Source organism: Balaenoptera acutorostrata, chromosome 5 (assembly GCF_949987535.1).
Source record: "Balaenoptera acutorostrata chromosome 5, mBalAcu1.1, whole genome shotgun sequence".
Lineage (NCBI taxonomy): Eukaryota > Metazoa > Chordata > Mammalia > Artiodactyla > Balaenopteridae > Balaenoptera > Balaenoptera acutorostrata.
In genome coordinates this window covers 142,089,604-142,114,721 of record NC_080068.1, presented here as the reverse complement: position 1 = coordinate 142,114,721, position 25,118 = coordinate 142,089,604, and the positions used below count along the sequence as shown (strand labels likewise).

Below are 25,118 nucleotides of genomic sequence, written 5' to 3'. Positions count from 1 at the left end.
CGTCTGAGCGTTGCTTGCCAATGTGGGGTCCCAGCCGCCTGCAGGTGTCTGGCCCACAGCAAGGTGCCGCGCCCCACGCTTCCCATGCTATGCCTCCTCCCTTCTCCTCTTCTCGCTGATTGTCAGTAAGGGAGGGGGTGTAGACAGCTAGGAATGGAGTGGGGTGACGTTGTTGATTCTGACGTGTGGAGAATTCTGAAATAGGAAACGGAAATTTTACACGTGGAAGGGCTGAGGGAGAAGTAAAGTGGGGATAAAATCATCTGAGTGAGACGAACCTGAGAAATTGACAGACACTTGGAGGGGAAAGTCTTGGAACAGAAGGGGCCAGAGTGACCATGTGACTCTGCCTGTGACGTATGCGGTCCGTGCCGCTCTTGCTGGGCACAGAGCAGAGGCGACCAGACGCCTGTCTGCTTGTGCTGCCACCAAGTCCGCTCACATGCCACCTCACAGTGCCGGGGCCGGACATGACTCTCCCGTTCATTTTGCTTATAAAGCGTTTATGCTAAGCATTTTATTAATTTTAAAACTTTATTTAATTTTTTGGCTGCACTGCATGGCTTGTGGGATCTTAAGTTCCCCGACCAGGGATTGAACCTAGGCCCCAGCAGTGAAAGCATCAAGTCCTAACCACTGGACCGCCAGGGAATTCCCTATGTTAAGCATTTTAAAAGAAACTATTTTCTCAGTATTGATGACGATACCAGTGGAAGATTTACCAGCTAAAAAGCTTCAGAACTCTATAAATGCGAAGTTATCAGTATGTGATTGATAATCTTTCTGATGGATTAAATAAACTAAGGACCCCAAATCACAAATCTTTAAGACCTTACACGGTGCTTGGCATTTAATATTTAGTATCAGCTTAATGATAGTGTGTGTACCCTTACGGTTTTCAGAGCACGTTCACGTCACCCCTGTTTGATTGCTTACAGGGCTCCTGACCTAAGTCGACCAGAGGTCAACCCCGTCGTGCCCCTGGGAGCCTTGTGCTCCGAGAGGTGTTGAGATTGACTGACGGTCACGTCAGTTGTTCCTCTGACTCACAAACAGGCAGCCGGGCCAAAGCAAACGCATGATAGCATCACACTGCTTTTCTTCTTTTTCTTCTTTCTGTTTTATTTTGTCATCTTTTGGGCGGTACTCAGAGTCTACTTATGTCCATTAGTCAATTTCTTGTTATTGCTAATTAATCAAAAAGTCAGGAAAAATTTGGATTTTATCCTACTAGAACACTATAAAAATAATTATTAGTAACAATCTCTTTTAAACTTGGCGTGTGTTTACTTTTGATCTAAAAGTTTATTTTGTGTGGTGTGTTTAAAGCCTCTCGACCGTCTGAAACCTCAGGGCCTGTTGCAGCAACCAAGTCCTCGTCACTGGGGAGTTTCTATCACCTTCCTTCTTACCTTAAATTGCACGATGTCCTGAAAGCTACACACGCAAACTACAAGGTACTGCTTCTTTTGTAAAAATACACTCATTCACACATTTCAGAGGATTGTTGATATTTTTCTTAAGATTGTAGCTTATAGACATACACATATAAGTAAGTTAGGCCTTTGGGGTATGAGTTACAATTAGCTTTTTCAACTTTGTCTTTCAGCTTTGTTTACGGTAGCTTCCATCATACAAAAGTTTAGGATTTTCATTGGAAAAGAGATGTCTTTATGATTTATTGATGCCGTGTCTGGGCGTCCCAAGATCGCCCACTTTTAGAGATCCGCTAGAAGGTCTTGTGGGACTGAGCATGTGGTTGTACTCACAGCGAGGGCTCCTCACGGCAGGGCGGGGAGGACACACAGCCAGCCCCTAGGGGAAGGATGCCGGTGGAGTCTGGAGCAACCTCTGCCCCCCATGAGGGCCACTCGGAGGACCCCACCACCCCCGCCCTCAACTAAAGTGCAGCTGCGTGCTGGTTACAGAGGCTCCCTCTGCCTTCACAAACCAAAATTCACACTCGCAGAGGAGAGCAGGGGTCCAGCATCAACACGTTGTTTGCCAAGGCAGTCCAGGCACAGTGAGCCACCCTCAGTGCTCAGGGCGAGTCTGACGTCAGTCTAGGGAACTGTTTACTGGCTGAGTTCCCAGGCACCCCGAGGGCCAACCTTGCAAGCAGCTTTCTGGAAGGGTAGCAGTCTGCTCTGTTGTTTCTCTTGCACAGGTATGTTTCTTACTTAGGACTTTCTCATTCTGAGATGATGATGATTATTATATTTTATTTATTTATTTTTTTGGCTGTACCGCGTGGCTTGCGGGATCTCAGTTCCCTGACCAGGGATTGAATCCCGGCCACAGCAGTGAAAGCCCAGAATCCTAACCAGTAGGCCACCAGGGAACTCCCCTTATTCTAAGATTATTAAGGAAAATCTCCCACGGTTTCATTTAGGGCTTTTCCTTTTTTTCTTCCATTCAGTTTTTTGCATTTAGACTATTCTGTCTGCAATTTGTTAGATATGAAGCATGCATCTAACAGTTTTTTTTCCAGCTACCTAACCAGTTGCCCCTACAGTTTCCCAAATAGTCCATTTTCTGGCACTAATGGGTTTGAAATACTACCTTTATCACATACTAAATTCTCATAGTTCTATATTTCCATTTACTACTTTATTATATCAGTCTGTCCATCTGCTCATCCATTAGAAGCACACTTCCTGGTTATTGTAGCTTCATAATATATTTTTGAGGCGATCAGTTACCCCATTTTACTTTAGAATTTCCCTGGATATTCTTATTTATTTTTGCATATGAACATGAGAATAAGCTTATCTAATTCCGAAGGAAGTTGAGAGTTTTTCCCTTGGGATTGTGTTAAATCTGTAGATTAATTTGGGGAGAACTGATATCTTAGATGTTAAGCCTGCCTGTCCAGAGTGTGAGGTGCTTTTTTGCGTATTGGAAACTTCCTGTATGTGCCTCAGAAGCACATAAAATTTAAAGAATTTTAAAAGTAATTTTAAAAGATACTTCACATAGATCTTGCACGTTTTTTCATAAATGTGACCCATAGTCATCCTTTTTTTATTACTAATAGATACATCTCAATTTTTTTAAAACCATTTACAAACTTTATCTGGTTTGTTTTCTGAAGGATATAGATAATTTTTAAAGATAAAAGATTTGGAGGCTCTCTTTAGCCAGATGTTTCTCATGTCAAGCTCTAAAGTAGAGGAGGGTATGTTTAAAATCCCACACAGAGAAGATGTTACCTTTCCACCTGTTTTCAGCGTACGTCATCTTCAGTTCTGGGGGACCCCCCGCCCATGTTGTCCGCAGCATCCCCCCATCCTCTCCTCCCTCTTCATCGTCTCCCTGCCTGAATGCCCTGGACTCCAAGGTGGACCCCTTTACTCTTGGCCTCCCTGGAGCCTCGGAGTCCCGCCTCCTGGTTGAGTTGCTGTGCGCAGACTCTGTATGTGTGTTTGGAGCGGCTGGCGTGTCCTGAGATCTTTCATCACCGCCTCCTCACCTCCTCCGCTGCCCCACTGGGTGTCCTGCTCTCTCGCTCTCCATTGTTTGCTTGACCCTTGGGCTCCCCGCTGCTTTATTCCCCATTCTCCAAGTCCTTTGGCTCTCCTCAGAGCCCTTTGATCCTAGTTCTCACATCTGTTCGCTATTCAGGAAAGGCCTTCCCTGCTCTCTTCCCGACTGCCCACTCAACGTCCCGTGCCTGCTGGAGGTGAACCCCTGCCCTCCTGCTTTCCCTGGGTCTTTGGGGGTCTCGCTCCTGGATTTTTCCTTCCTTCCTTGGCCTGTTGTGAACACCCTCAGGTGGACGTGACAGTGGTCACAGAGATCCACTTACATGTTCATTTTCTGTGTCTGTCTCTCACCTGCTTTCCTCTCCCTTTGCCCAGAAAGTGTTTTCTCTTTCATCAGGGGTGGTTAGATTTTATTTCACTGAGCAAATTCCTTTCTACTTATTGTAATGTTTTTGTAGGGTTTTTGCCAGTTTTTATTTTCAGTCAATCACTCCCCCTCACCCTTGTTCTTATATATTATATCTTTGGCCCTGACCCTTCTCTCAGTCTGTTAAATGGGGGAAATTGCTACATAATTTAATTCAGTTGGGTCCTTTAGGATCTTAACTTAATATCTCTTAAGACTAATTTAATATTTTGTTGTAGCCAGACTGAAAGGTTGTGTCTGAATTTGATAATGATTTCCCCCAGGGATCTTAATGGGTGGAAGAGGACATGTGTTTTATATTTTTTGATATGCTGCTTATCAGGCATTGGTTATGATGGGCATTAAACATTCTTTTTCTCATTATGATAGAAGGTTAGGAATTATTTCTTTCAGTAGCGTCAGTATATGTTAGAAGACACCTTTGAAAATAGTGTTTGTATAGCTATCCGGAAGAGTAATTTCCTTTCCAAGACATTTCCCAGTGCTAAAAACAAGCAAACAAACAGAAACCCCACCACCACCACCCCGCCATGGTGAGTGTCACGCTGCCTCGCGGAACACACCACAGCAGATGGTGTGTGCCTGTCTCAGGTGACCGGGATGCTGCCAGTAATCATGTGTTCCTTCTCTCCCTCCACTTTCCCAAGGTCACCTTGGATCTTCAGAGCAACACCGAAAAGTTTGGGGCTTTTCTGCGCTCTGCCTTGGATGTTCTCTCTCAGATTCTAGAGTTGGCGACACTGCAGGACATCGGGAAGGTTTGTGTTTCCTTTCTTCTCGTTGAGCTGTAACTGGCACACTTGAAGTGTACCCTGGGCAGAGTGCCTCCAGGGCGAAACCCCACCATCCCGGCACATTCACAAAGTGGGGAGAAGGTTCTGCAGTCTGGGCACTTGAGTCTGATTCTCGTCTTAGCCTGAAGTTGCTGGGGGCGGGGTTCTATTTGTATCCTGTTTTCACTTTTTTGCTGTAAATTAGCTCAGACCCAGATGAATTTAAAAATTGGTGGGTTTAAAACTGTTGACAGAGTCCTTTACTTTATTTGACCTTCGCACATGGCAAGGTCAGAGTAGTCTCGGGGGTGTGGCTTGTTCCTCTGGTGCCTCAGGAAGCAGCAGAGCTGTGCTTGAGGCTCGTGGACTTCGGTTCCAAGCCCAGTAACCTCCCTGCACCACCCTCATGTTGTGGGGACATGTTCAAGCACACGGGAGAGTTAAGAGGTCGTGTGGTGAGTGCCCGAGTCGTGTCCACGACCAGATCCGGCAGTTACTGTTTTGTCCACTTGCTCTGCTGTGTTTGGATCCAGCTGTCCAGCTACCAGGGCATCTTAGTTTCTAATGAATTTCAAAGTGAGTTACCAATAGCCCTCCTTAAACGTTTGTCTCCTAGAAGTGGAATACAGTGAAGTTCCTTTGTTTTCATTTCTCTCCATTTTTTCTCGATATGCATAAAGCTTACCTGGCTTTAATCATTGTACACATTGTCTTCTGTTTCTCCTCACTGTCCCTTGTACTTTTTCCACATGTCAACTCAATGGGTCGGAGCAATGCTTAGTCCAGGGCTAATTCTTCCACCACCGAGGCAAGACCTCCCTGGTTCTAGCCGGTGCCCCGTAAACCCAGCTGGGGAGAGCAGTCACCGTTCCAGCCCTGTGTGAGTTCGGAGCGCTGTGCCCTCTGACCCTTCCTTACGCACGTGTTGAGCGGTTCCCAGGGCCTCCCCCGGTCTACAGAGTCCTCTCTGGGAGCTCTTTCTTCTTTGGAACCCTCACCGTTTCCGCTTCCCCGGACTCTCAGCTCCTCCTCGACTCGGGGGGTCCCCTGAGCTCTGCTCTGTCCCTCGCCCTTGTGCCACCACCCAGGAGCTCTCTGAGGGCAGTGAGCTGGGGCAGACGTGGGACTGACTTGCTGGTGTCCCATTTCTCAGGGATCCCTGTCCTCCAGTGCCTCCCGGTCACTGTCTTGGAACCCTGGTTTCATATATTCATATATTGGGTCGTTTTGGTTGTTTGGCTATACGGTAAATCTGGTCCCTCTTACTCCATATTGGCCAGGAGTGGAAGTCTCCATTATATTGTATGTTGATATTCGTGCCCGGGACTTGTTTCCTTGAAGGCCACTAACAGCAGCATCCTTTTCTCACCTGTTTTCAGTGCCTAATTCAGTTTCTGTTGCACACGGAGCATTTCATACGTGTTTGTTAAGAGACATGGTTCTTTGTTAGGCAGCTTGTGATGTGAAGGCTCTGGTTGTAATTCTTCCGGTTCACACTTCTTAGTTGCCTGCTATGAGCTAGTGAAAACAAGGTGACATGGTACAAACTCAACCCTGCAGAGTATAACCTTGGATATCTAGTCTAATAGGAATAAATCAGAATCTTAAAAATACATGGTCCTGAGTATTTGAAATCAACAGAAATCTGTTGCTTTTTAGTGCAGGAACTTATACCAAACAAATGAAGTGAGGGGCCTTTTCAATGTAGTTGGTCTGATAGAAGCAGTGTCTGGGGACCAGGTGGGTGGTGAGGGGGGAGCTGCTGATGCTGGTGCCTGGACCGGTTCATGTCTTCAGGGGCACCTTGGATAACATGGACCTCATTCCTGAGGCTGGTAAAAACAGTTTGTGAGAACAGTCATTTGAAGGCAGTCATTTTGGTCATTTTTGCAGGTTGCTGTCGGACACAGGACCTTACTCTAAAGGGAAATGTCTAGGGCTTTTTGTGGTAAATCACACTTGATGTAGTATGTGCTACGTTCAGCTGAACCTCTGCAGGGGCCCCACAAATGCAGCAGGGCTTTCACTCCTCTGTAGACTCTGAGCTCCTGCCCTGACAACAGGGCTGGATGCCGAGGGCACAGCAGATCCTTGATGCACAGTTTCTGGGTGAGTGAGAGAAAGAAAGAATGTATAAATGCATGAAAGGAAGGGTGAGACATGACTCCTTAGATTTCCATGCTTTTTACTGACTTTCTCTGCTCACAGTACGTGAAAACCCTCTTCTGACTGTCCTCTGATGTTTACTGTGTACACAATTTAAACGGAAGCTGTCCAGTGGCCTGCTCTCCGTGCAGAATTCACCACAACAAGTATCTGTGAATTGCTTACTTTAATGTCTTGCTGCCTGTCCTTTGCAGTGTGTTGAAGAGATCCTGGGGTACCTGAAATCCTGCTTCAGTCGAGAACCAGTGATGGCAACTGTTTGTGTCCAGCAGGTCAGAAAGCAGTTTCTTTTAAGCCCTTCGCCCCGGCACGCTGGTGTAATGCTGCCCGTCTTTCAGAAGGTGGTGCTGGTGGCGTGTCCGGCGGCCCCACCTGTCCCGCCTGTGCTTACTCCGCTGTTCTCCAGCAAGAGGGGTGCTCCTCCCTCACGGTCCAGGAGGGGGAGGCCCGCCCCCGTGGGGGCAGAGGATCTCAGAAGCTGTGCTGGCCTCTTGTCACTTAACTGGTGTCCTAGTATCCCTCCACTGTCCTGCGCAATCTGAAGTTTTGCTAACATACCCAGTTATATATAGGTGGGTTTGATATTTGTGTGGGAGATTCTGTGTTACTTCAGGTGTTGATGGCTTCAATTCTTCCACTCTAGCTGTTGAAGACTCTCTTTGGGACAAACTTGGCCTCCCAGTTTGATGGCTTATCTTCCAACCCCAGCAAGTCTCAAGGCCGTGCTCAGCGCCTTGGCTCTTCCAGCGTGAGGCCGGGCTTGTACCACTACTGCTTCATGGCTCCGTACACCCACTTCACCCAGGCCTTAGCCGACGCCAGCCTAAGGAACATGGTGCAGGCAGAACAGGACCACGACACCTCAGGGTAACCTTCTGATAGTCTCCTGTGTTCAGAGAACTCTAGAAAATGTGGTTGCTGCAAAGATGCTGCAGGCATGGCCCTGCCTCCAGAGAAGCATGTGGTCCAGGGGGTGAGATGGATTGCGGGCGCTTCAGTGTCTCGGCGGGGCTGGGCTAGGGGAGAGGAGTGCTGAGCGGGCTTCCTGGGAAGCGCACTCACTGCTGATTAGTCAGCCAGCCAGAAAGGGGACACGCTATTCCCCAGGGTGCATGACGACATTTCCCTTTAGAGTAAGTTCCTGTGTGTTGGTGGCACTTTGGGGGCCTGTAACTCAGGTGGCTCAGTAGTGCTAGTGTGTAGAGGGCATAGGTATTATTACTCTCTGTTTTGTAACTTTATGGCTAAAAGTCTCTTTTCACTCAAATTTATAGTTGTTTATGGTGCCTGGAATTACAGTAGTTGTTTCTTAAATTACCATCAATTATTAGTGCATATTTGAGTTACTACTCTGTAGTAACAGTAGAATTCCTGGTTTTTGTTTTTTTTTTAAGAATTTTGGTAAGAACTTTATAAACTGGTTTTTCTTTATATAGATGTAGTGATAAAACAGCTACAGTTAAAATACTAGAGTATTTTAGGAAAATGTCCATGTTTCAGGCTTTAATTGGTCATGTACTTACTCTTTTTCCAAGTCTCAGGAATAAGGTTCTTTAAATACTTTGTGTAATAATATGGGGTATATATAAAACAAGCAAGTGTCTGATTACTGTCATTTAATATTGTGTTTCTTAAAAAGAAAAGGGTATAATTGATGTAAATATCTAAAGAAACTTTTTCCCAAAGAAATCAAGGGGTGTCTTCTAAATCACTGAATCTTTCAAATGACCATCACCTCTCTGGCCCCACTACACACGGGGCTGAGTGGTGAGTTTCCTGTAGCAGAGGAAAGCTCTGTCTCGGGTAGCCTGCTACAAGTGGCAAGGTTTGATGGCTGTCGGTCAGCTGTAAACTCTGTTTCATCTAAATATCTTCACTAAAACAAGAGCTTGATGCCGCTACATTGAGTGGCTATTACAGTTCTTTCTGACTCTAAAACGCTCTGATTTTGTGAATTTGAATTAGTTTGACCGGGAGTATAGCTGGATACGTAGGAGAGTATTTAAGGGTGTTCTTTGCTCACCTTTCTTTCTGCCTGGCAGGTGGTTTGATGTACTCCAGAAAGTGTCTACCCAATTGAAGACAAACCTTACCAGCGTCGCAAAGAACCGCGCGGACAAGGTAACCGGGAGCCGGCAGGTGCACGCTGGGCACGTTCCAGGTTGGGGGCTTCAAGCTGGCTGCAGTGGAAGACTGACTTATGGATTCTTGCTTTCTCTTTTTTTTTTGTAGAATGCTATTCATAATCACATTCGTTTATTTGAGCCTCTTGTTATAAAAGCTTTAAAACAGTACACGACAACAACCTCTGTGCAGTTACAGAAGCAGGTTTTGGATTTGCTGGCACAGCTGGTTCAGTTACGGGTTAATTACTGCCTTCTGGATTCGGATCAGGTTTGTCGCTTTTATCTTTCATCTACCGTACCTGTTCATAATTTAATAAAAATGAACTTAAAAAGACACTGAAGTCTACCTTAAAGAAATGCGCCGTGTTTTTTTACCCACCAGTGGCTGCATCTCATCTGTCTCACTCACTGGTTGACGCAGAAGGCCTGGCGCGCACAGGCCTCAGCAAGCGTTGCACCCTCGCCCAAGCTCTCCAGGCTAGGGTCAGCCTTTACAAACCTGCCAACGGCTTTTCCCATCCACTCACCCTCCCCAATTCCAAGGTTAATTTGAACTTACATTGTAATTGAGGTTTACTGTTGGGACATTTTTGCAGAATCCAGAGTCTTATTTTAAACAGCTTATCAAGGAAGATCAGTTTCAAGCGATCTAAAGTTAGCTCACCTATTTGAAAGGGAATGTGATCTGTTGGGCAGTGGTTGACCCCCGGCCCCTGGGTCCCCGCGTGGCGGCTGTCTGAGCCGGCCCTGAGTGTCTGTGCTCGCTTCTACCAGGTGAGACCTCCCTGCCACGCTTTCCTCTGGCGGGTACGACTCTGGAAAGCTGTATCATTTTGTGATGCGAATTCTCTTAAAACAAGCGTCATGCCAGCCAAGTTCACTGCAAAGAAAGTTGCCTTTACGTCGTCAAAATGTGACTGTCATTGTTGGGCTGTGATTTGGGGCTACTTTCCTATGAGATAAGAAATGTTTTGCGATAGAAATACTGCAGTTCTCCATTCCCTTCTAGACGCCACTGTATCTGTGGTGTAGCACTGTCGTTGAGGCGATCCTCTCTCGACGCTTACGTATCAGATGGGGACTTTAGAAAGATAGAAGAAAGCAACAAAAATCACTCCGTTTTGGAGAAGGAGTGATTTGGAGAAATCTCTATGTGGCATGACTGAAGAGAGAATTTGATAAAGGCCTGTCTGACCAGGGTACGGCCGAGTGGGGAGCTGTGTTCTTTCTCTGTCCACTGACGGCAGCCCCAGCAGAGACCGGTCTCTAGCCACCCACTCTGTTTTGACCCAGCATTTTCATTGTCCCGCCCTCTGCTCTGGTTCTCGGAGGAAAATCATCCAAAGAGCCGTTTCCTTCCTTGGGGACGACACTCACTGCGGGACGGTTCCCGTGCTCCGACGCGGGGGCTTGGGTGAGGAGAAGCCCTCATCTGAAGTGGGGGGCAGCCGTGGCCGAGAGGGAGGCAGGCGCGGGCACGCGAGGGGAGCCTGGGCAGGTGGGGCCTCCCAGCGCCTGCTGCTCGGGGGAGAGCAGAGCCCGGGCTGGCTCCGCTCTCGTCAGGACACGGGCCGCCTTTCTCCGTTTCCCCGTTCTGACTCGTCGTGGGAAGAAACTGATTCTCTCAGGTGGTGGCTGGTCTCTGCTGGGGCTGCCGTCAGTGGACGGAGAAAGAACACAGCTCCCCACTCGGCCGTACGCTGGTCAGACAGGCCTTTATCAAATTCTGTCTTTAGTCATTCTACACAGAGCCCCTCTTCAAAACGGAGTGATTTTTGTTGCTTTCTTCTGTCTTTCTAAAGTCCCCATCTGATACGTAAGTGTCGAGAGAGAATTCCGTGCTGTGCTCGTCACTGCGCACACGCACTGGTGGTCTGACGCGCGGGCCTCGCCACGAGCCCAGCACTTTCTGCCTCTTACTTGGTGGCGTTAGGTTTTCTTGCCATGGGTGCTCTCGCCTCACGTTTGTTCCGATTTGTTTCTGTCACTCAGCGCCCTTTCCCCCCAATTTTTAGGGTTCAGTACCTTGACAGTTTTTATGGACAAGGATAGAAAACTATCAATAGAACAGGCAAGTGATTTAACTCAGTTCAGATAGTGATTTACTGAGCACCTGCTGTGTGTCTGTATCACACCCGGGGGCGAGGAGGACACTGGAGATAAGCTCCATGCTTCAGGTTGGAGAGTGAATTTGGGCACTTGGAACGTGACACAGAACTGGCTGTAAGCCAGTCGTGAGGTCCTGCCTCTGCTTCTCAAGGCCACCCTCCCCTCCACACCCCTCGGTACCCGGCTCCTTTGAATGTTGGGGGGTGTGGGGGAGAAGTTGGACTCACTTGGGCATCTTTATTCCTAAGCCAGTTTCAGGAAATCCATGCTGTGTGGCTTGCCATGAACTGGAGCAAACGAGGCCTCCTGGTGTGCCTTTTGGGTGCTGCCTAGTGGCTCCTGGAATTTATCTTTGTTTTTCCCAGCAGGTTTCACCTCAGTGTTCAGTAAATGTGTTTAGAGGGATTTCTGGAAGTGTCTTGAAATTATCTAGTCTGACTGTAGTGACAGTAGAATACGTTTGAGTTCTTGTACACAAACAAATTTACTGTCAGGAAACTTGTTGAAGGTTTATGCAAATGAGTATGAAGAAAAATAACCTAGCTTGCACATTTTAATTATTGATGTAAAAATTTTATTTTCCTGCCTGTAGGTGTTTATTGGATTTGTGCTGAAGCAGTTTGAATACATTGAAGTAGGCCAGTTCAGGTAATAGCGTTTTGTTATTTTAGATTTCTTGTCCTTGTTACATAATTACATGTAATTTTATGTTATGTTATGTTATCTGCCGCACCGCACGGCGTATGGGATCTCAGTTCCTTGACCAGGAATTGAACCCGTGCTCCCTGCATGGAAGCATGGAGTCTTAACCACTGGACCGCCAGGGAATTCCCTACATGTAGGATGAGCATTTATTTTAAAGGATTGTTAGGCATTTTTTTAAAAAATTTACTTATTTTATTTTTGGCTACGTTGGGTCTTCGGTGCTGCGTGCAGGCTTTCTCTAGTTGCGGCGAGCGGGGGCTACTCTTCGTTGCGGTGCACGGGCTTCTCATTGCGGTGGCTTCTCTTGTTGCAGAGCACGGGCTCTAGGCGGGCGGGCTTCAGTAATTGTGGCACGTGGGCTTCAGTAATTGTGGCTCGCGGGCTATAGAGCGCAGGCTCAGTAGTTGTGGCGCACGGGCTTAGTTGCTCCGCAGCATGTGGGATCTTCCTGGACCAGGGCTCGAACCCGTGTCCCCTGCATTGGCAGGTGGATTCTTAACCACTGCGCCACCAGGGAAGCCCTGTTAGGCATTTTTGCTAAGCATTATTTTTAATGGAAATCTGATTAACATGCTGTGGATTTTTGTTTCTTCTAAAACTTAATGAATAAGTATCTCAAGGTGTGTTGAGAAGTAGTTCTGCATTTGATAATCACATGTGTTGTCAGTTTTCATTTCATATTTCAAAGCATTTAATTATAATAGTTTTCTAAATGAAATCTCATTTGATAGAACACTAAGTTTTCTAATCCTAGAGAAGACAGTTTTTGAATACAGTTGTCTTTAATAAAGGTAATTATTATGCACTGTACTTATATTAATTGCAGTTTTTCTTTGCTAGACTGTAAGGTTTGAATACTTCCTTCTATAAGTATAATTATAGAAAATTAAAATTCTTTAGTTTCTGAACTAACTGATAAGTAGTTAGGGAAACATAGTGCAGAAGAAAGTGTTCTGAGAGTCCCCTGGGTCTGGAGGCCCAGTTTCTTGTTCTCGACCATGTGATTCGAGGCAGGTTACTTTTTCTCCTTTGGGTGTCAGTTACTTTTTCTCCTGTTGGCGCCTTCTCCAGGCCCTCACTTAGCCCAGGCGCCCCAGAGGACGTGCTAGCCCCACCCCGAGCTGGGCACACGGAGGACGTCAACTGGACTAAACTGGGTCCCGGGGGTCCTTCAGCTCAGCGCCCGCTCCTCCCGCCTCACGCTCTCCCGTTTTCTCACACGTGCTCTCTCAAGTCTGAATCAAGAGTAATTTCATGCTGTTTATATTGATTATGTTTCTTCATTTTAAAAGGAAGCATCTAAATGGGTGTTTTTGTTTCTAGGGAATCAGAGGCAATTATTCCGAACATCTTTTTCTTCCTGGTATTACTGTCTTATGAACGCTATCATTCAAAACAGATCATTGGAATTCCTAAAATCATCCAGCTCTGTGACGGCATCATGGCCAGTGGGAGGAAGGCTGTGACACACGGTAACGGGACAACCTTTCACTGGGGTCTTCAGTGGTCATGATGTGCTGACACCACCTTCCACCTGTGGGGACAGCTGCCCAACGCTCTGTAGGCTGTGCGTGTGTGCGCATGTGCACTCTAGTTAGAGATGTTTAAAAAAAGGAGAGGAGGGAGGTAGAGAAGATGGCGGAAGAGTAAGACGCAGAGATCACCTTCCTTCCCACGGATACATTAGAAAAAAAGGAGAGAGCACACTCTTTACTCTCAGGAGTGTATGATCCACTTAGGTAAACACAGACAGTGAGATAATCTAAGGTGCACGTAGAGTCTGACATAAATACTCTTGTCTATCCATGTGAAACAAAGAATTTTAAAGTCCAGCTTCTGTAAGGACATTGGATTTCTCGTCCAGTGGTATTGGAAGGTATAGTTTGGCCTTGATTCAGGGCCTTCTGTTTTGCCTGGTTATTTCATAGAAGCTTAAGTAAGTGAGGTCCACAGGTGACAGCTGCTCAGGCAGCCTCCTTCCCACCTGTGGAATGAGGTGGTGTGGTTTAGAAAGGAGCTGTGAATCTTTCTTTGCACTTTTTAAACTGCTCTTCCTACCGACTCCTCTCTGGCTCCATCGTCAGGAATCTGTGGGCTTTTGAACTGTGATTGGGGTGCCTCCCAAGACCTCGGCTGGCTGCTGCACCCAGAATCCCCGTGCCGCGTACCGCAGTAGGGTGACCAGCGAGCCGTGGTGCCGGGGGTGTGGAGGGGCTCGGCAGTCACCATTTCCACACTAGCAAGACGGTCACCTTAGCCATGGCCTTGCTAGGGCTCAAATCCATGCCTCAGCAGAGGGGTACATGACTGCACGTATGGACTTGGGGTCACTGGAGAGAGTTGAAGGTGCAAACGGCAAATAGAGGGATGACTGAGGATTCCCAGATCAGAGGGTCTTTGGATAGAAAATTGATGGGCAGCCAGACCACCCTGCTCTCTACTGGGAAGCCTGTTTGTCTGTAGAAAACTCAGCAAGTGTGTCGTGTGTGTGTGCGTCACTGAGGGTGAGAGAGTGTGCCTTTCAGTAATCTTGGTGACGTGACTGGGCTGATCCTTCTCAATGAAAGGCCTTTCTTAGTTTGTTTAAGTGGTGGTGTGAGGCAAAATAATTTACTTTGCTCTTTTGGAGAAAGACACGACTTGGGGGAAAACACATTGTCTAATGAGAGAGTGACTTTAATTGCTTGAAACAGTATAGAAATCTAATACTTTGACTAAATGTTTTCCACTGAAAAAGCATTTGTTCTCTCTTCAGGTAAATCTTTAAGTAGATTATGCATGAGGATAGAATGTTGCCATCTTGGTTAGTTAGAAGGTTTTATTATTTTGAATTTGACTTTTGAATTTGCGTCTCTTTGTGTCAGAAATAATGTTATGTCACAGAAACCCTAGTTTTTTGGTTTTTTGTTTTTTAAAAATTTCACAACATGATCAAGTGTCAGAGGAAGACCCATGGCCTTCCAGGATGGTATACAGGTAATTTCACGGCACTCATTGATAACCTTAATTTATCTCTTATCACAAAGCCAAGTGTGGGTCAGGGTTTCCTTTATTTCTTGAAGATAATTTGGAGGCGTCAGTGCTGTCTTCCGAGTGCACCTGTCACCTACCGCCTTCTTAGTGGCCCTTTTGTGCCTGCAGCCATACCCGCCCTGCAGCCTGTAGTCCACGACCTCTTTGTTTTAAGAGGAACCAACAAAGCTGATGCAGGAAAAGAGCTTGAAACCCAGAAAGAGGTGGTGGTGTCAATGTTACTGAGACTCATCCAGTACCATCAGGTAAGAGGAGGTGTGGGGCGGTCACTGACCCTTCCTTGTCCCTGCAGGGACAGGAGGAAATGCCACGTGGCCGCTGTCTGCTGTCAGTGTGCCAGCCCTGGGCTCTCGGGCGGGGAGACGCAGGGGGACATAAGGCTTGGTGGGGTCTGTCTTTAAGGCAGTGTGGCCTGGCCGACGGTCACAAGGTCGTTCAAGGCGGTAAACATGGTGGAGGCCCTCTTTTCTAAAATGAGGATCAAATACCAGTCAACAATGTCGATCAAAATGGTAACGTTCTAAAGAATGATTTTTAAAAATCTCAACCTGAAATAATTTAACGACTTTATTTGTACATTTATTTACCACTATGTTGAGGGAAGGCCAGAGTCTTTTTCTTGGCGCTGATTTCTGGCTTCGTTTTCCTTAAGGTGGAGTAGGAATTTCAGGTGGTGTGTGAGGCAGTCTGAAAACAGAAGTCTGGCTTTTTAATGAATTCTCTTCTGTAGCTGGTACAGTTGCCTAGCCCTCACTTATTTTGGTAATTCTTTTTAGCTATTTGTCTTTGAATCTTTATAAAATCGTAAGATTTTCTCATAGAAACACTTTCTTTGTGCATTCTCATTTTGGTTAATCTAGGTAATGTTTAATTAAATGCTTAGTGTTTAATTAAATCCCGTAATTACAATAAAAAGTACAACTACCATAAAGAGGTCTGAGAACCAATAACCGGCTCTTGGCAAGCATGCAGTTTAGTGGGAGGCCTGGAGGGCAGCTCGGCCGGCACGGCGTCCCCAGAGCTCCCGGCCTGGTTTACGGAACGGAGAGGGCGGGTCTTGGGTCAGGAGAGTTGGGATGAGTGCAGAGCAGCCGCTGTCGCGCAAGTGCTGCCCGAAGTGCCCCTCGAAGGGAGAGGCAGCTGTGGAGGCGGCCGGCGGCTTTCCAGGGAACGGGCTCAGCCTGGCCGGTACGTTCACAGAGCAGACTGCAGGCTTTTCTGCGAGCAGGAGGGTGATAAGCATTTTCAGCTTTGCAGGAGCTCCTTGGGTCTGCTGTCGTTCTGGAAGCCTTCCTGGCAGCATGTTCACGGTGGCTGTGTGCCAGGGAGACCGTGTTCACCAAAACAGGCTTTTGGGGGTCTCTGTTTAGAAGGGATCACTAACAAACTCGTGCTCACCCAAGGCCAACTCTTCTGAAGTATGGTGTCCTCAGTAGAAGGTGACCTTTTAGAGATGTTAACATGCACAAAAGCCAGAGGGTGTCTGCACAACAGTTTAGTCAAGGCTGTGCTTGTGTCCTGCCAAAGGTTGAGATGAGTTGGGCTTTCCTTTCGTGCCTTTCCTCTGGTTGTGAGTCTTGTAAAGCCATAGAGATGGCAGTGCTGTGGTCCTCCTGCGTGTCCCGGGGCCAGGGCTGCATCGGCCCTCCTTGGGGGCACGTGGGCTGGGGTCCGAGTGTCTTCTGGCCGTTCCCTCTGTGCAGGTGTTGGAGATGTTCATCCTGGTCCTGCAGCAGTGCCACAAGGAGAGCGAGGACAAGTGGAAGCGGCTGTCTCGGCAGATAGCCGACATCATCCTCCCGATGTTGGCCAGGCAACAGGTTTGTCCCCCTCCCCCGGCGTGTGGGGTCACTGCGACACCATGGAAGTGGGTGAAGATGCTCGTGAGAGGTGGGCGCTTGTGGTGGGCTTTTCGTCAGATCGTGGTGGGTGCATTTTATGGTCGTTACTGGTGCCGTCTGGGCGAGTGCGGGGCCAGAGGTAGAGACTTCCCCTGGGTCCCAAGGCGCCCCTGGGGAAGTGCCTCCAGGGCTGCGTCCTTTCCTGCTTACACCCTGTCTCCCTCATTCTGCTCAGTCAAACGTCTTCTGTTTGCTCTGTAGGGGAGTGTTTTTCCTTATCACGTATAAAGTAAGTTGGCAGTTATCCGTCATTTAATCAGGATTTCTGTAGTCAAAGGCTGCAGTCAGTGGTTTCCACAAGCGCAGTGGAAGGCACTGGTCTGGCTGTGCGTGTAGGATGGAGCCCAGTAGTTGCACGGCTTCTGAACCACTTCTGCCCCCACCCCCCGTTCCCCCCAACCCCGGCATCGAGGGCAGGACGCTGTGCTCCGGGTGCTGCACCACCCTGGGAACCGGGCAGCAGGGACGCGCTGAAGACGGTCCCTCCAGGAAACCGTCCCAGCTGCTGGCAGAGCTCTGGGTCTGAAGCACTGTGGGTACAGTCAGCAGATGCCTGTTTGTTCATCTGGGTCGGCCCGGCTAGGGAAGCGGGTGCTGTCAGAGTGAGCGTTTAGTTGGAACGGGGTGGGGAGACAGACAGCAGAGGGGAGTAAACTAGTGACGTGTATAAAATGTCAGATGAGAGTGCTGGAGGGAGGGGAGGTGTGTCAGCTGGGGGTGACAGTGTTGAATGGGTGACATCCGTGGGGACTTGAAGGAGGTGAGGGATGAGCCTAGCAGATGCCTGGGGAAGAGCTCTCCGGGGGGAGGACTTGGGGGCACCCTCGGAGGGCTTGGTACGAAGGGGGTCAGGGTGAACTTGAGAGTTGAACAGGCGGGCGGGGGTGTAGGGAGAGCCACTCGTGGCTCAGGGCCCGCGTGGACCGGGGGTGGGAGTGAAGGGGCGAGAAGGGGTGTCTGCTGGACGCAGAACCAGTGAGCTTTGCTGACGGCTTAGGTGGGGTGAGGGGTGTGAGAGGAGGGGCGGGCAGGTGGCTGTAGCGTGATGGCTTTGGGGGGACCGTGGAAGGAGCGGGTTTCGGGAGGAGGTCAGAGCCTGGTTTGGATGTGTTTGCTTGGGACACCGGGTGGCGCCAGGGAGGCTGGAGGAGGCCTTTGGGGTGCGAGCTGGAGGGCAGGCCCGAGGGTGGGCGAGGTCGCCGCGGGGCCCAGGGCAGCTGGGCAGTGGGCGAAGGCCGAGCCCCGGGAGGCGAGGGGGCCCGTGGACGAGACAGGGAGGAGCAGGCGGCGTGGTGTTCTTAAAACCGAGAAGAAAAGGTGTTTCCCGGAGGAGGGACTGATGGCTGGGAGCTGCTGACGGGCCCAGCAGACGGGCCCTGGGCACTGACCCGCACTTGGCCGCACGCAGGCCCCTGGGGAGCGGCTTTGGTGGGGTGGAGGGAACAGAAGCTCAGCCGGTGTGCGCTGGTGAGAGGGCGGGAGGAGAGGAGGGGGAGAGACGTGGCGGCAGCCGGCCAAGCTGGGGCGGGGGGCGAGGGCCAGTGCCCACCCCGAGGGCAAGAGCAGAGGGGAGCTGCCTGTGCAGGACAGGCGGCCGTGCTGTCGTGGCGTCCCTGAGCACCACCAGACCCAGGGCTCTGTGGCCACGTAGCCGGCAGGTCATAGCCGGAGGGTCGTAGCCGGTGGGTGGGCCCTGGGAAGAGGCTCATCTTCCCACCGCAGAGGGGCGGCTCCACGCCAGGCAGGGCTGAGACCTGCACCTTGAGAGAATCGTCCTCTGTGGAGGTGGTACTGTGTGTATACACACTCGTTAGTAGTGACGAAAATCATCAGTAGGGCAGTGGTTGAATGTACTGTGGTAGAGACTTAATTTGGAATATTTTGCAACCTTTAAAAATAACGTTAGGAGGATTTCTCTGCCGGTCCAATGGTTAAGACTCTGCCCTTCCATTGCAGGGGGCGCCAGGTTCGATCCCTGGGCGGGGAACTAAGATCCTGCATGCCGCGTGGAGAGGCCAACAAAATAAAAAAAATGTTAGGTTTTAAAACCTGTTGCCTTGGGAATTCTCCATTATATTTTTAATGGAAAAAAGCAGAGACATTTATAACATGATTTTTCAAAACAGCTTAAACAAAAATCTCTCTACATGTATAGGAACGTGGAGAAAGTTAACGAGAAATACACTAATTTGCTAACATTTGTTACTACATAGTGGGGTAGGGATGGGGTGCCAGTAAAGAAAGAAAAAAGATACAGTGTGTATGATAACCATTTAGGTACATTACACGTGTGTAAAGAGATGCGAGAGAGGCTGGTTCCTGAAGTGTTGATGGTGACTGGGTCAGGGCAGTGTGGTTTCAGTTGATATTTTTCATACTTTTACATATTTGAATTTTTTACAGGAAGCATCTATGGTTTATTTAATAAAAATCTAAATGCAAAGATTTCCATCGTGGAAAAAATACAGCTGTTAGTGTTGTTCTAAAAAACATTTACTTGGTTCACTACTGAAGTTAAAATGCATTTAAGTGCGGGGGTGGGAATGATGCATGGTCAAGGTCATTTGACCTTGAGACAACTGATGTGAGGTATAAAAGTTGGCATTTCAGTTGGCTTATGGGAAAATATCTGTGATGTTTAATTGCAACAGATGCACATTGATTCTCACGAAGCCCTTGGAGTGTTAAATACGTTATTTGAGATTTTGGCCCCTTCCTCCCTCCGTCCCGTGGACATGCTTTTACGGAGTATGTTCGTCACCCCAGATACCCTGGTGAGTATTCCGCCTCCTGATGGCGTCTTGGGTTCACCACTGTGTGGGGCACCTGGGGGTTTCTGCTGGGGCCAGGGTGGAGCCTGAGTATTTGCATTTTAAACAGGTTCCCAGATGGTGTTGATGCTGCTTGTCTGGGACCACACTTTGAGAACCAATGAGACAGATTTATTGGTGGAATTGTAAAATCAGGGTGATTTTCATAAATGAAATTGGCAATCAGGAAAACTTAATCCTCTTTTTTCTTTAGCTATAACTTATTTATTTTCCTTCCTTTAGGCATCTGTGACCAGTGTTCAACTATGGATATCCGGAATCCTAGCCATTTTGAGGGTTCTGATTTCCCAGTCAACTGAAGATATTGTTCTTTCTCGTATTCAGGAGCTTTCCTTCTCTCCATATTTACTCTGCTGTCCGATAATTAATAGGTTGAGAGATGGGGACAGTAATTCAGTACTGGAAGACCACAGTGAAGGGAGACAAACGAAGAATCTGCCAGAAGAAGCATTTTCCAGGTATGCTCTGTGTCTGAGCCTTCCGCCAGTCCGCGTCCTCAGGCCGTCCTGTGGTGTTTGCAGTCACTGAGTCTCGCTTCAGCTCTGCGAGGGGGGTTAAGGAGTCTGTGTCGGTGTGTTTTCTTTGCCCAGCCTGCCTCACCTGTGGCCCTTGGTCATGCCTGTCTGCAGGCTCTGTCACATCCTGAATCAGACCCTTGTTAAGACTGCGCGGCGGTAGTCGGTGGGTGCAGGCGATAAGGGCGTGGTTGCCTGCAGAGACTTTGAAAACTTAGGAAAACCCACTGAAAGTCAGTCTTACGTTTATTCCCACCGGGTGCTGGCCACCCTAAACACTGTCAGTAGTAAAATCCCCCTCCCCGCCAGGGTGGAGCGCTCATGCTGCGCTCCCCTGGGTGTACTTGTGGCATCAGATCACGTCTGCCCTTATCAGTTCTTGGGACCCTCCTCGAGGGCGGCGGTCACAACTCAGGCACTGAAAAGGCTTGTTGTGTAGACAAGTGTGTATCCACCTTTGCTGGATTCGGGGCACACGCTGACTTAGACCTCGTAGAGCGGGTCCAGGAAGCACAGTTTCTGAGAACGTGCTCCTTCCTGCCGGGTCCACCGTAATGTCCACGTAGCTGCCCTTGGTTGGTCATCAGGGGAGGCGCCATTGTGTTTGTGGAGATAAATCCAGTGAAACTGCACGACACCCGTTTGTCTGCAGGTTCAGCAAGGCAGCTTGTGGCTCCTGCTGTTACATTTAAGCAGGGGGCTAAAGTGGAGGATACGTTAAATTCCTGTGCTGGGTTATCAGCCTGCTTTATGGTTTATAAAGTTTTGAAGAAACCCTGCAGGTCATTTTACCCTCCTGACAGTCCTTTGAAGGTGGTATGATTCCTGCCATCTCATTAGTGAGGAAAGTAATACGCAGAGAGGTAAAGTGACTTAATCCAGAGGGCTGGCATTGAACACTTCACTTTACTTGCATTTTTACCCGACTCATATCTACTGTGTATATTACTTTTACGTGTGTGTCTCCCAGAAGTGCTCCGCAATAGGCACCTACTTCACTGTCACCCTTCTCCCTTTCTTTGAAGGTTTCTGCTACAACTGGTTGGCATCCTTTTAGAGGACATTGTTACAAAACAGCTAAGAGTGGAAATGAGTGAACAGCAGCATACTTTCTACTGCCAAGAGCTAGGCACGCTGCTCATGTGTCTGATCCACATCTTCAAGTCTGGTAGGTGCATCACACTAGTCTTATTAGAGCATCTGTATATCCCCTGCCCTGCCCTGCACACTCTCAGGGTGTAAGGGGGTGCTGCCCAATGTGAGCTCTGCTCTGCTCTGCTCAGTGTGCCTTTGAAGACGTTGTGCTGATGAAAACAGTAAACCGGGGCGCTTCCTCCTGTTTTAAAGATTTGGAAAGTCAAGATGTTTTTGTTACCTTTACATACGATTGTGGATTAAAAAAGACAGTGCACTCAAGAGAGAAGTCACAAGATCCCAGCCATGTAGCAAGCATAGGAAGCAACCAGCCCGCCTTAGGACAGTCAGTGTTTTTCAACAGGAATGAGTGTTTTCAAAAGGAATGTCTTGCTAGTTATAGGGTACAGGCATATCCTTCTTTTCTCAGTAAGAAAAATGAAAGGCAATTCTAATCTCTAGGAAAAACAAACAGCAAGGAAGTCATTGTCCAAATATGAAGCAAATCTGGAAGTGGTTTGAGTCCTGGAAGTACGGGGCTAGGTGCTCTCTTTGGGTGTGATTGCCTCTGGCGTGTTTAATTCTGTTGCCGCATCGTGTATTTCCACGTCTCAGCTCTTTTACTGTGTTGGCTTTGTTTTCTGTGGGGCTCCTTCCCCGTGGCAGAAAGGATGGCCTCTGGTCTCAGCCCCTGCGGGAGTCCTGTGAGGGACTTGTGAGCCCTGGGTGCTCTGGCCAGCCTGGGCTGGGTGAGAGGCTGGACGGCATTCCTTTGGGAGAAAGGGTTACTTTCCAGTAGTAAGGGAAGGGGAGCAGACAGAATCACTGACGGTCCACTGCAGGTGATGAAAGCATACCAAGGCAAGTTTGGAGGTAACCACCACAACTGACAGCAGAATGATAACAAATAGTCGCCTTACGAGGGATGGGGCAGGGCACTTGTAAAATCAGGAGCCCCCATCTGTTATGGGATTTAAAAATCATGTGTGTATATTACTTTAATACAAATTAAAACACACACATACCCACATACATACCATTAGAACAGAAGATAGTTACCATTGTCAAACTTCATTCATTCAACAAAGATGCACTGAGTCAGCCGCCACTGCGCTGGGCCCTGGGTGTGCGGTGGTCAGTACAGCTGACGTGATTCCTGCCTCTGTGGTGCTCAGTCTGGCGGGGCAGACAATACACAGATATATCACCACAAGTCTTGCTATCTCCTGAGAAGGAAACAAAAGCACAGTGACAGCCAGCACATAGGTGGGCAGTAGGGGCAGGTTCTCCTAGGGGGCTGCTGAGCTAAGGCCTGAAGGAGAAGGAGCTGGCCCTTCGGAGAGAGTGTTCCTGCCGAGAGGGGTGAGGGGTCGGAGGGGCTGAGGAGGCGGGCAGGGACCTGGGCTCGCGCAGCCTGGGAGCGATGGAGAAGGACACCTCTTCATGGTTGCTTCACATACCTGCTGTCGCCCTCGGCACAGGCGTGTGGCCAGAATTTAATTTTGATGATGGATTATAGCTTCAAGCCACCTTGTTTACTTACCATTGAAATAATTTTCTTTTTGAGGATCTTTTGATTTATGTCCCACCCACTGCAATAAGTGTAAAGTTGAGAAAATAATTAAGCCATATGAAGAATAAGTTGTTTTTAGTATATGGGCCATTTTAATATTTGGCCATCGGTTGGTTTGGATCTGACGCCAGAAGGGTACCAGTTCACATCAAAGGACGGCTTTCTACCTTCTTTGGATAAGAGCAGTGCATTCTGCGGCCTTAGGCGCATCCAAGTGGATTTCCGTGCTGTTCACTCACCCGTTGCTCTAACTTCCTCTTCCTTTTCTCAGAAATCAGGGGAAATACTTTTATGGTTTGTTGCAGTGCTGTCGAGTCCAGCTTCCTGCAGTGTGCAGATGTTCTGTGTCTGCACTAATCCAGTTGCTTCTGGCCACACGTGGCTGATGGGCACTGGAAGTGTGGTATTGTGACTGAGGAGCTTTTGTTCAATCTAATTTTGGTTAAATTTGAACAGCCGTGCATGGAGTGGAATATCGAGAAGGCCGCGCTCTGCTCAGGAGCCTGGGCTGGGTACCGGGGCACGTGGGTTTTGCCACTCGTGTCTTTGGACGTTGTTCAGTTGGTCCAGTATTTGTAAATAAGGGGTGTATGGGTGTGTACAAATGTCTATTTCTATCTCCTCGTGTATTTTGATGCCATTTCTTCTAAAGACACCAGGCGGCAGAATTACTGTGTTGGTTGGTTTTGAGATAAAATAAATCATCTTGTCTTTTACATAAATAAGGTGTCTTTAGCATCTAAAGTTGGTAATTTTTTTTTAAATTAATTAATTAATTTTATTTATTTACTTTTGGCTGCGTTGGGTCTTTGTTGCTGCACGCGGGCTTTCTCTAGTTGTGGCGAGCGGGGGCTACTCTTCGTTGCGGTGCGCGGGCTTCTCGTTGCGGTGGCTTCTCTTGTTGCGGAGCACAGGCTCTAGGCGTGCAGGCTTCAGTAGTTGTGGCACTCAGGCTCAGTAGTTGTGGCTCGCGGGCTCTAGAGCACAGGCTCAGTAGTTGTGGTGCATGGGCTTAGTTGCTCCACGGCACGTGGGATCTTCCCGGACCAGGGCTCGAACCCGTGTCCCCTGCATTGGCAGGCGGATTCTTAACCACTGAGCCACCAGGGAAGCCTGGTAATTTTTATTTATGCATTGCTTAAACAATGACAATAATTTCACCTCTCCATTGAAAATTGAGATCTTTGAATTTGCCCATTTCAGGTATTATTTCTTAGAACAGGAACTAGTCTGAGTAATGGCCTTGACCTCTCATTTTCTGTTACCCCTGTTGTTGGGGGGTGGGTATGAATCCCAAAGTCGTTTGCCTATTTCACATTCAATCCAGCATAAACAGAAGAGCCAAGAAAGTTACCTAGTCTCCATTTTATAGGTTCTGGGTAGCTAACACCTCGTCCTCTCCACTGAGACAGACCAGCTAGAAGGAGAAGGTGGAGCCGTGGCAGGAGGCTGGCAGTGTCCATTGCTTTGTTGCAGGCAGGGCTGGGTTGAGTCCTCCGGCCTGTGGCCACAGTAAGGCTTCCTAACTGCTCACCGTGTTTGCCAGTCCCCCCCCCCACCTCCACCAGCCCCCACCATGTGCCCTCCCCGCTGCCGTCCAGTGCTCACCCAGCCGAGGGCAGCAGTGGGTGGTGGAGCCATTCCTGACCCTCTCCCTTCCTTCCTCGCAGGCAGAGCTCTCTTCCCAGTATTTTATGTGTGGGCCAAAGTAGGATTACTAGAAGGAAGAGAAAATGGTCTTCCTGCAGTGAGAAAATGGGCACTGATTCAGATTCGTGCTTGGTCCAGGATGGGGCTGCTGATGGTGTTCTCTTAGGGGTGTGTGGTACCTTTTACATGATTATCCCCATCGATCCTTAGAACAACTCTGAGATAGTTCCCCATTTCTACTGATGAGAGAACTCAGGTTCTGAGCGGTCATATGATAAAACCAAGAGTGAAAACCCAAGAATTTTTTCTTGCCCATTATATCGTGCTGCTTCATGGGTTGGTGATGGTAAGTGTAGCAGCTAATGCTTGCAGAGCACTTCCTGTGGGCCCGGCACACACCGTGATACCCATGTTCTAGCTGAAGTAACTGAGTCACAGGGGTTATAATGCGTGAGCTCCCAGGTGGTGGGATGGGGGGGGAGGCGTCTAAAGCCTGGGCCAGTCCTCGTACGTCGCACACCATCAGCAGTGCCAGTTCCCCCGCGAGCGTCTAGCCCCAGGCTACCACCAGTGTCTGTCCAGTTCCTCCGTCTAACATCTCGTCCCCCATCCTGGTCCCCATCCCCTCTGGTGTTTGCTCTTCCCATTATCAGTTCTTCCAGTTTGTCTCTTGAGTGTCTCCTTCATTCA

General features: G+C 48.5%; 1 protein-coding gene across 3 annotated transcripts in view; it reads left to right on the top strand.

Moving 5' to 3' along the window:
- HTT (huntingtin) overlaps positions 1-25,118 on the top strand; it is a 136,506-nt gene that overhangs the window by 67,808 nt on the left and 43,580 nt on the right. For all 3 annotated transcript variants that reach the window (XM_057546224.1, XM_057546223.1, XM_057546225.1), the window contains 13 exons: positions 1,330-1,457; positions 4,560-4,670; positions 7,046-7,123; positions 7,495-7,718; positions 8,894-8,972; positions 9,084-9,245; positions 11,679-11,734; positions 13,115-13,263; positions 14,933-15,069; positions 16,528-16,644; positions 19,377-19,499; positions 19,779-20,014; positions 21,097-21,239. In XM_057546224.1, coding sequence (XP_057402207.1) covers positions 1,330-1,457; positions 4,560-4,670; positions 7,046-7,123; positions 7,495-7,718; positions 8,894-8,972; positions 9,084-9,245; positions 11,679-11,734; positions 13,115-13,263; positions 14,933-15,069; positions 16,528-16,644; positions 19,377-19,499; positions 19,779-20,014; positions 21,097-21,239 — 1,743 coding nt within the window. The remainder of the gene's footprint in view (positions 1-1,329; positions 1,458-4,559; positions 4,671-7,045; positions 7,124-7,494; positions 7,719-8,893; positions 8,973-9,083; positions 9,246-11,678; positions 11,735-13,114; positions 13,264-14,932; positions 15,070-16,527; positions 16,645-19,376; positions 19,500-19,778; positions 20,015-21,096; positions 21,240-25,118) is intronic.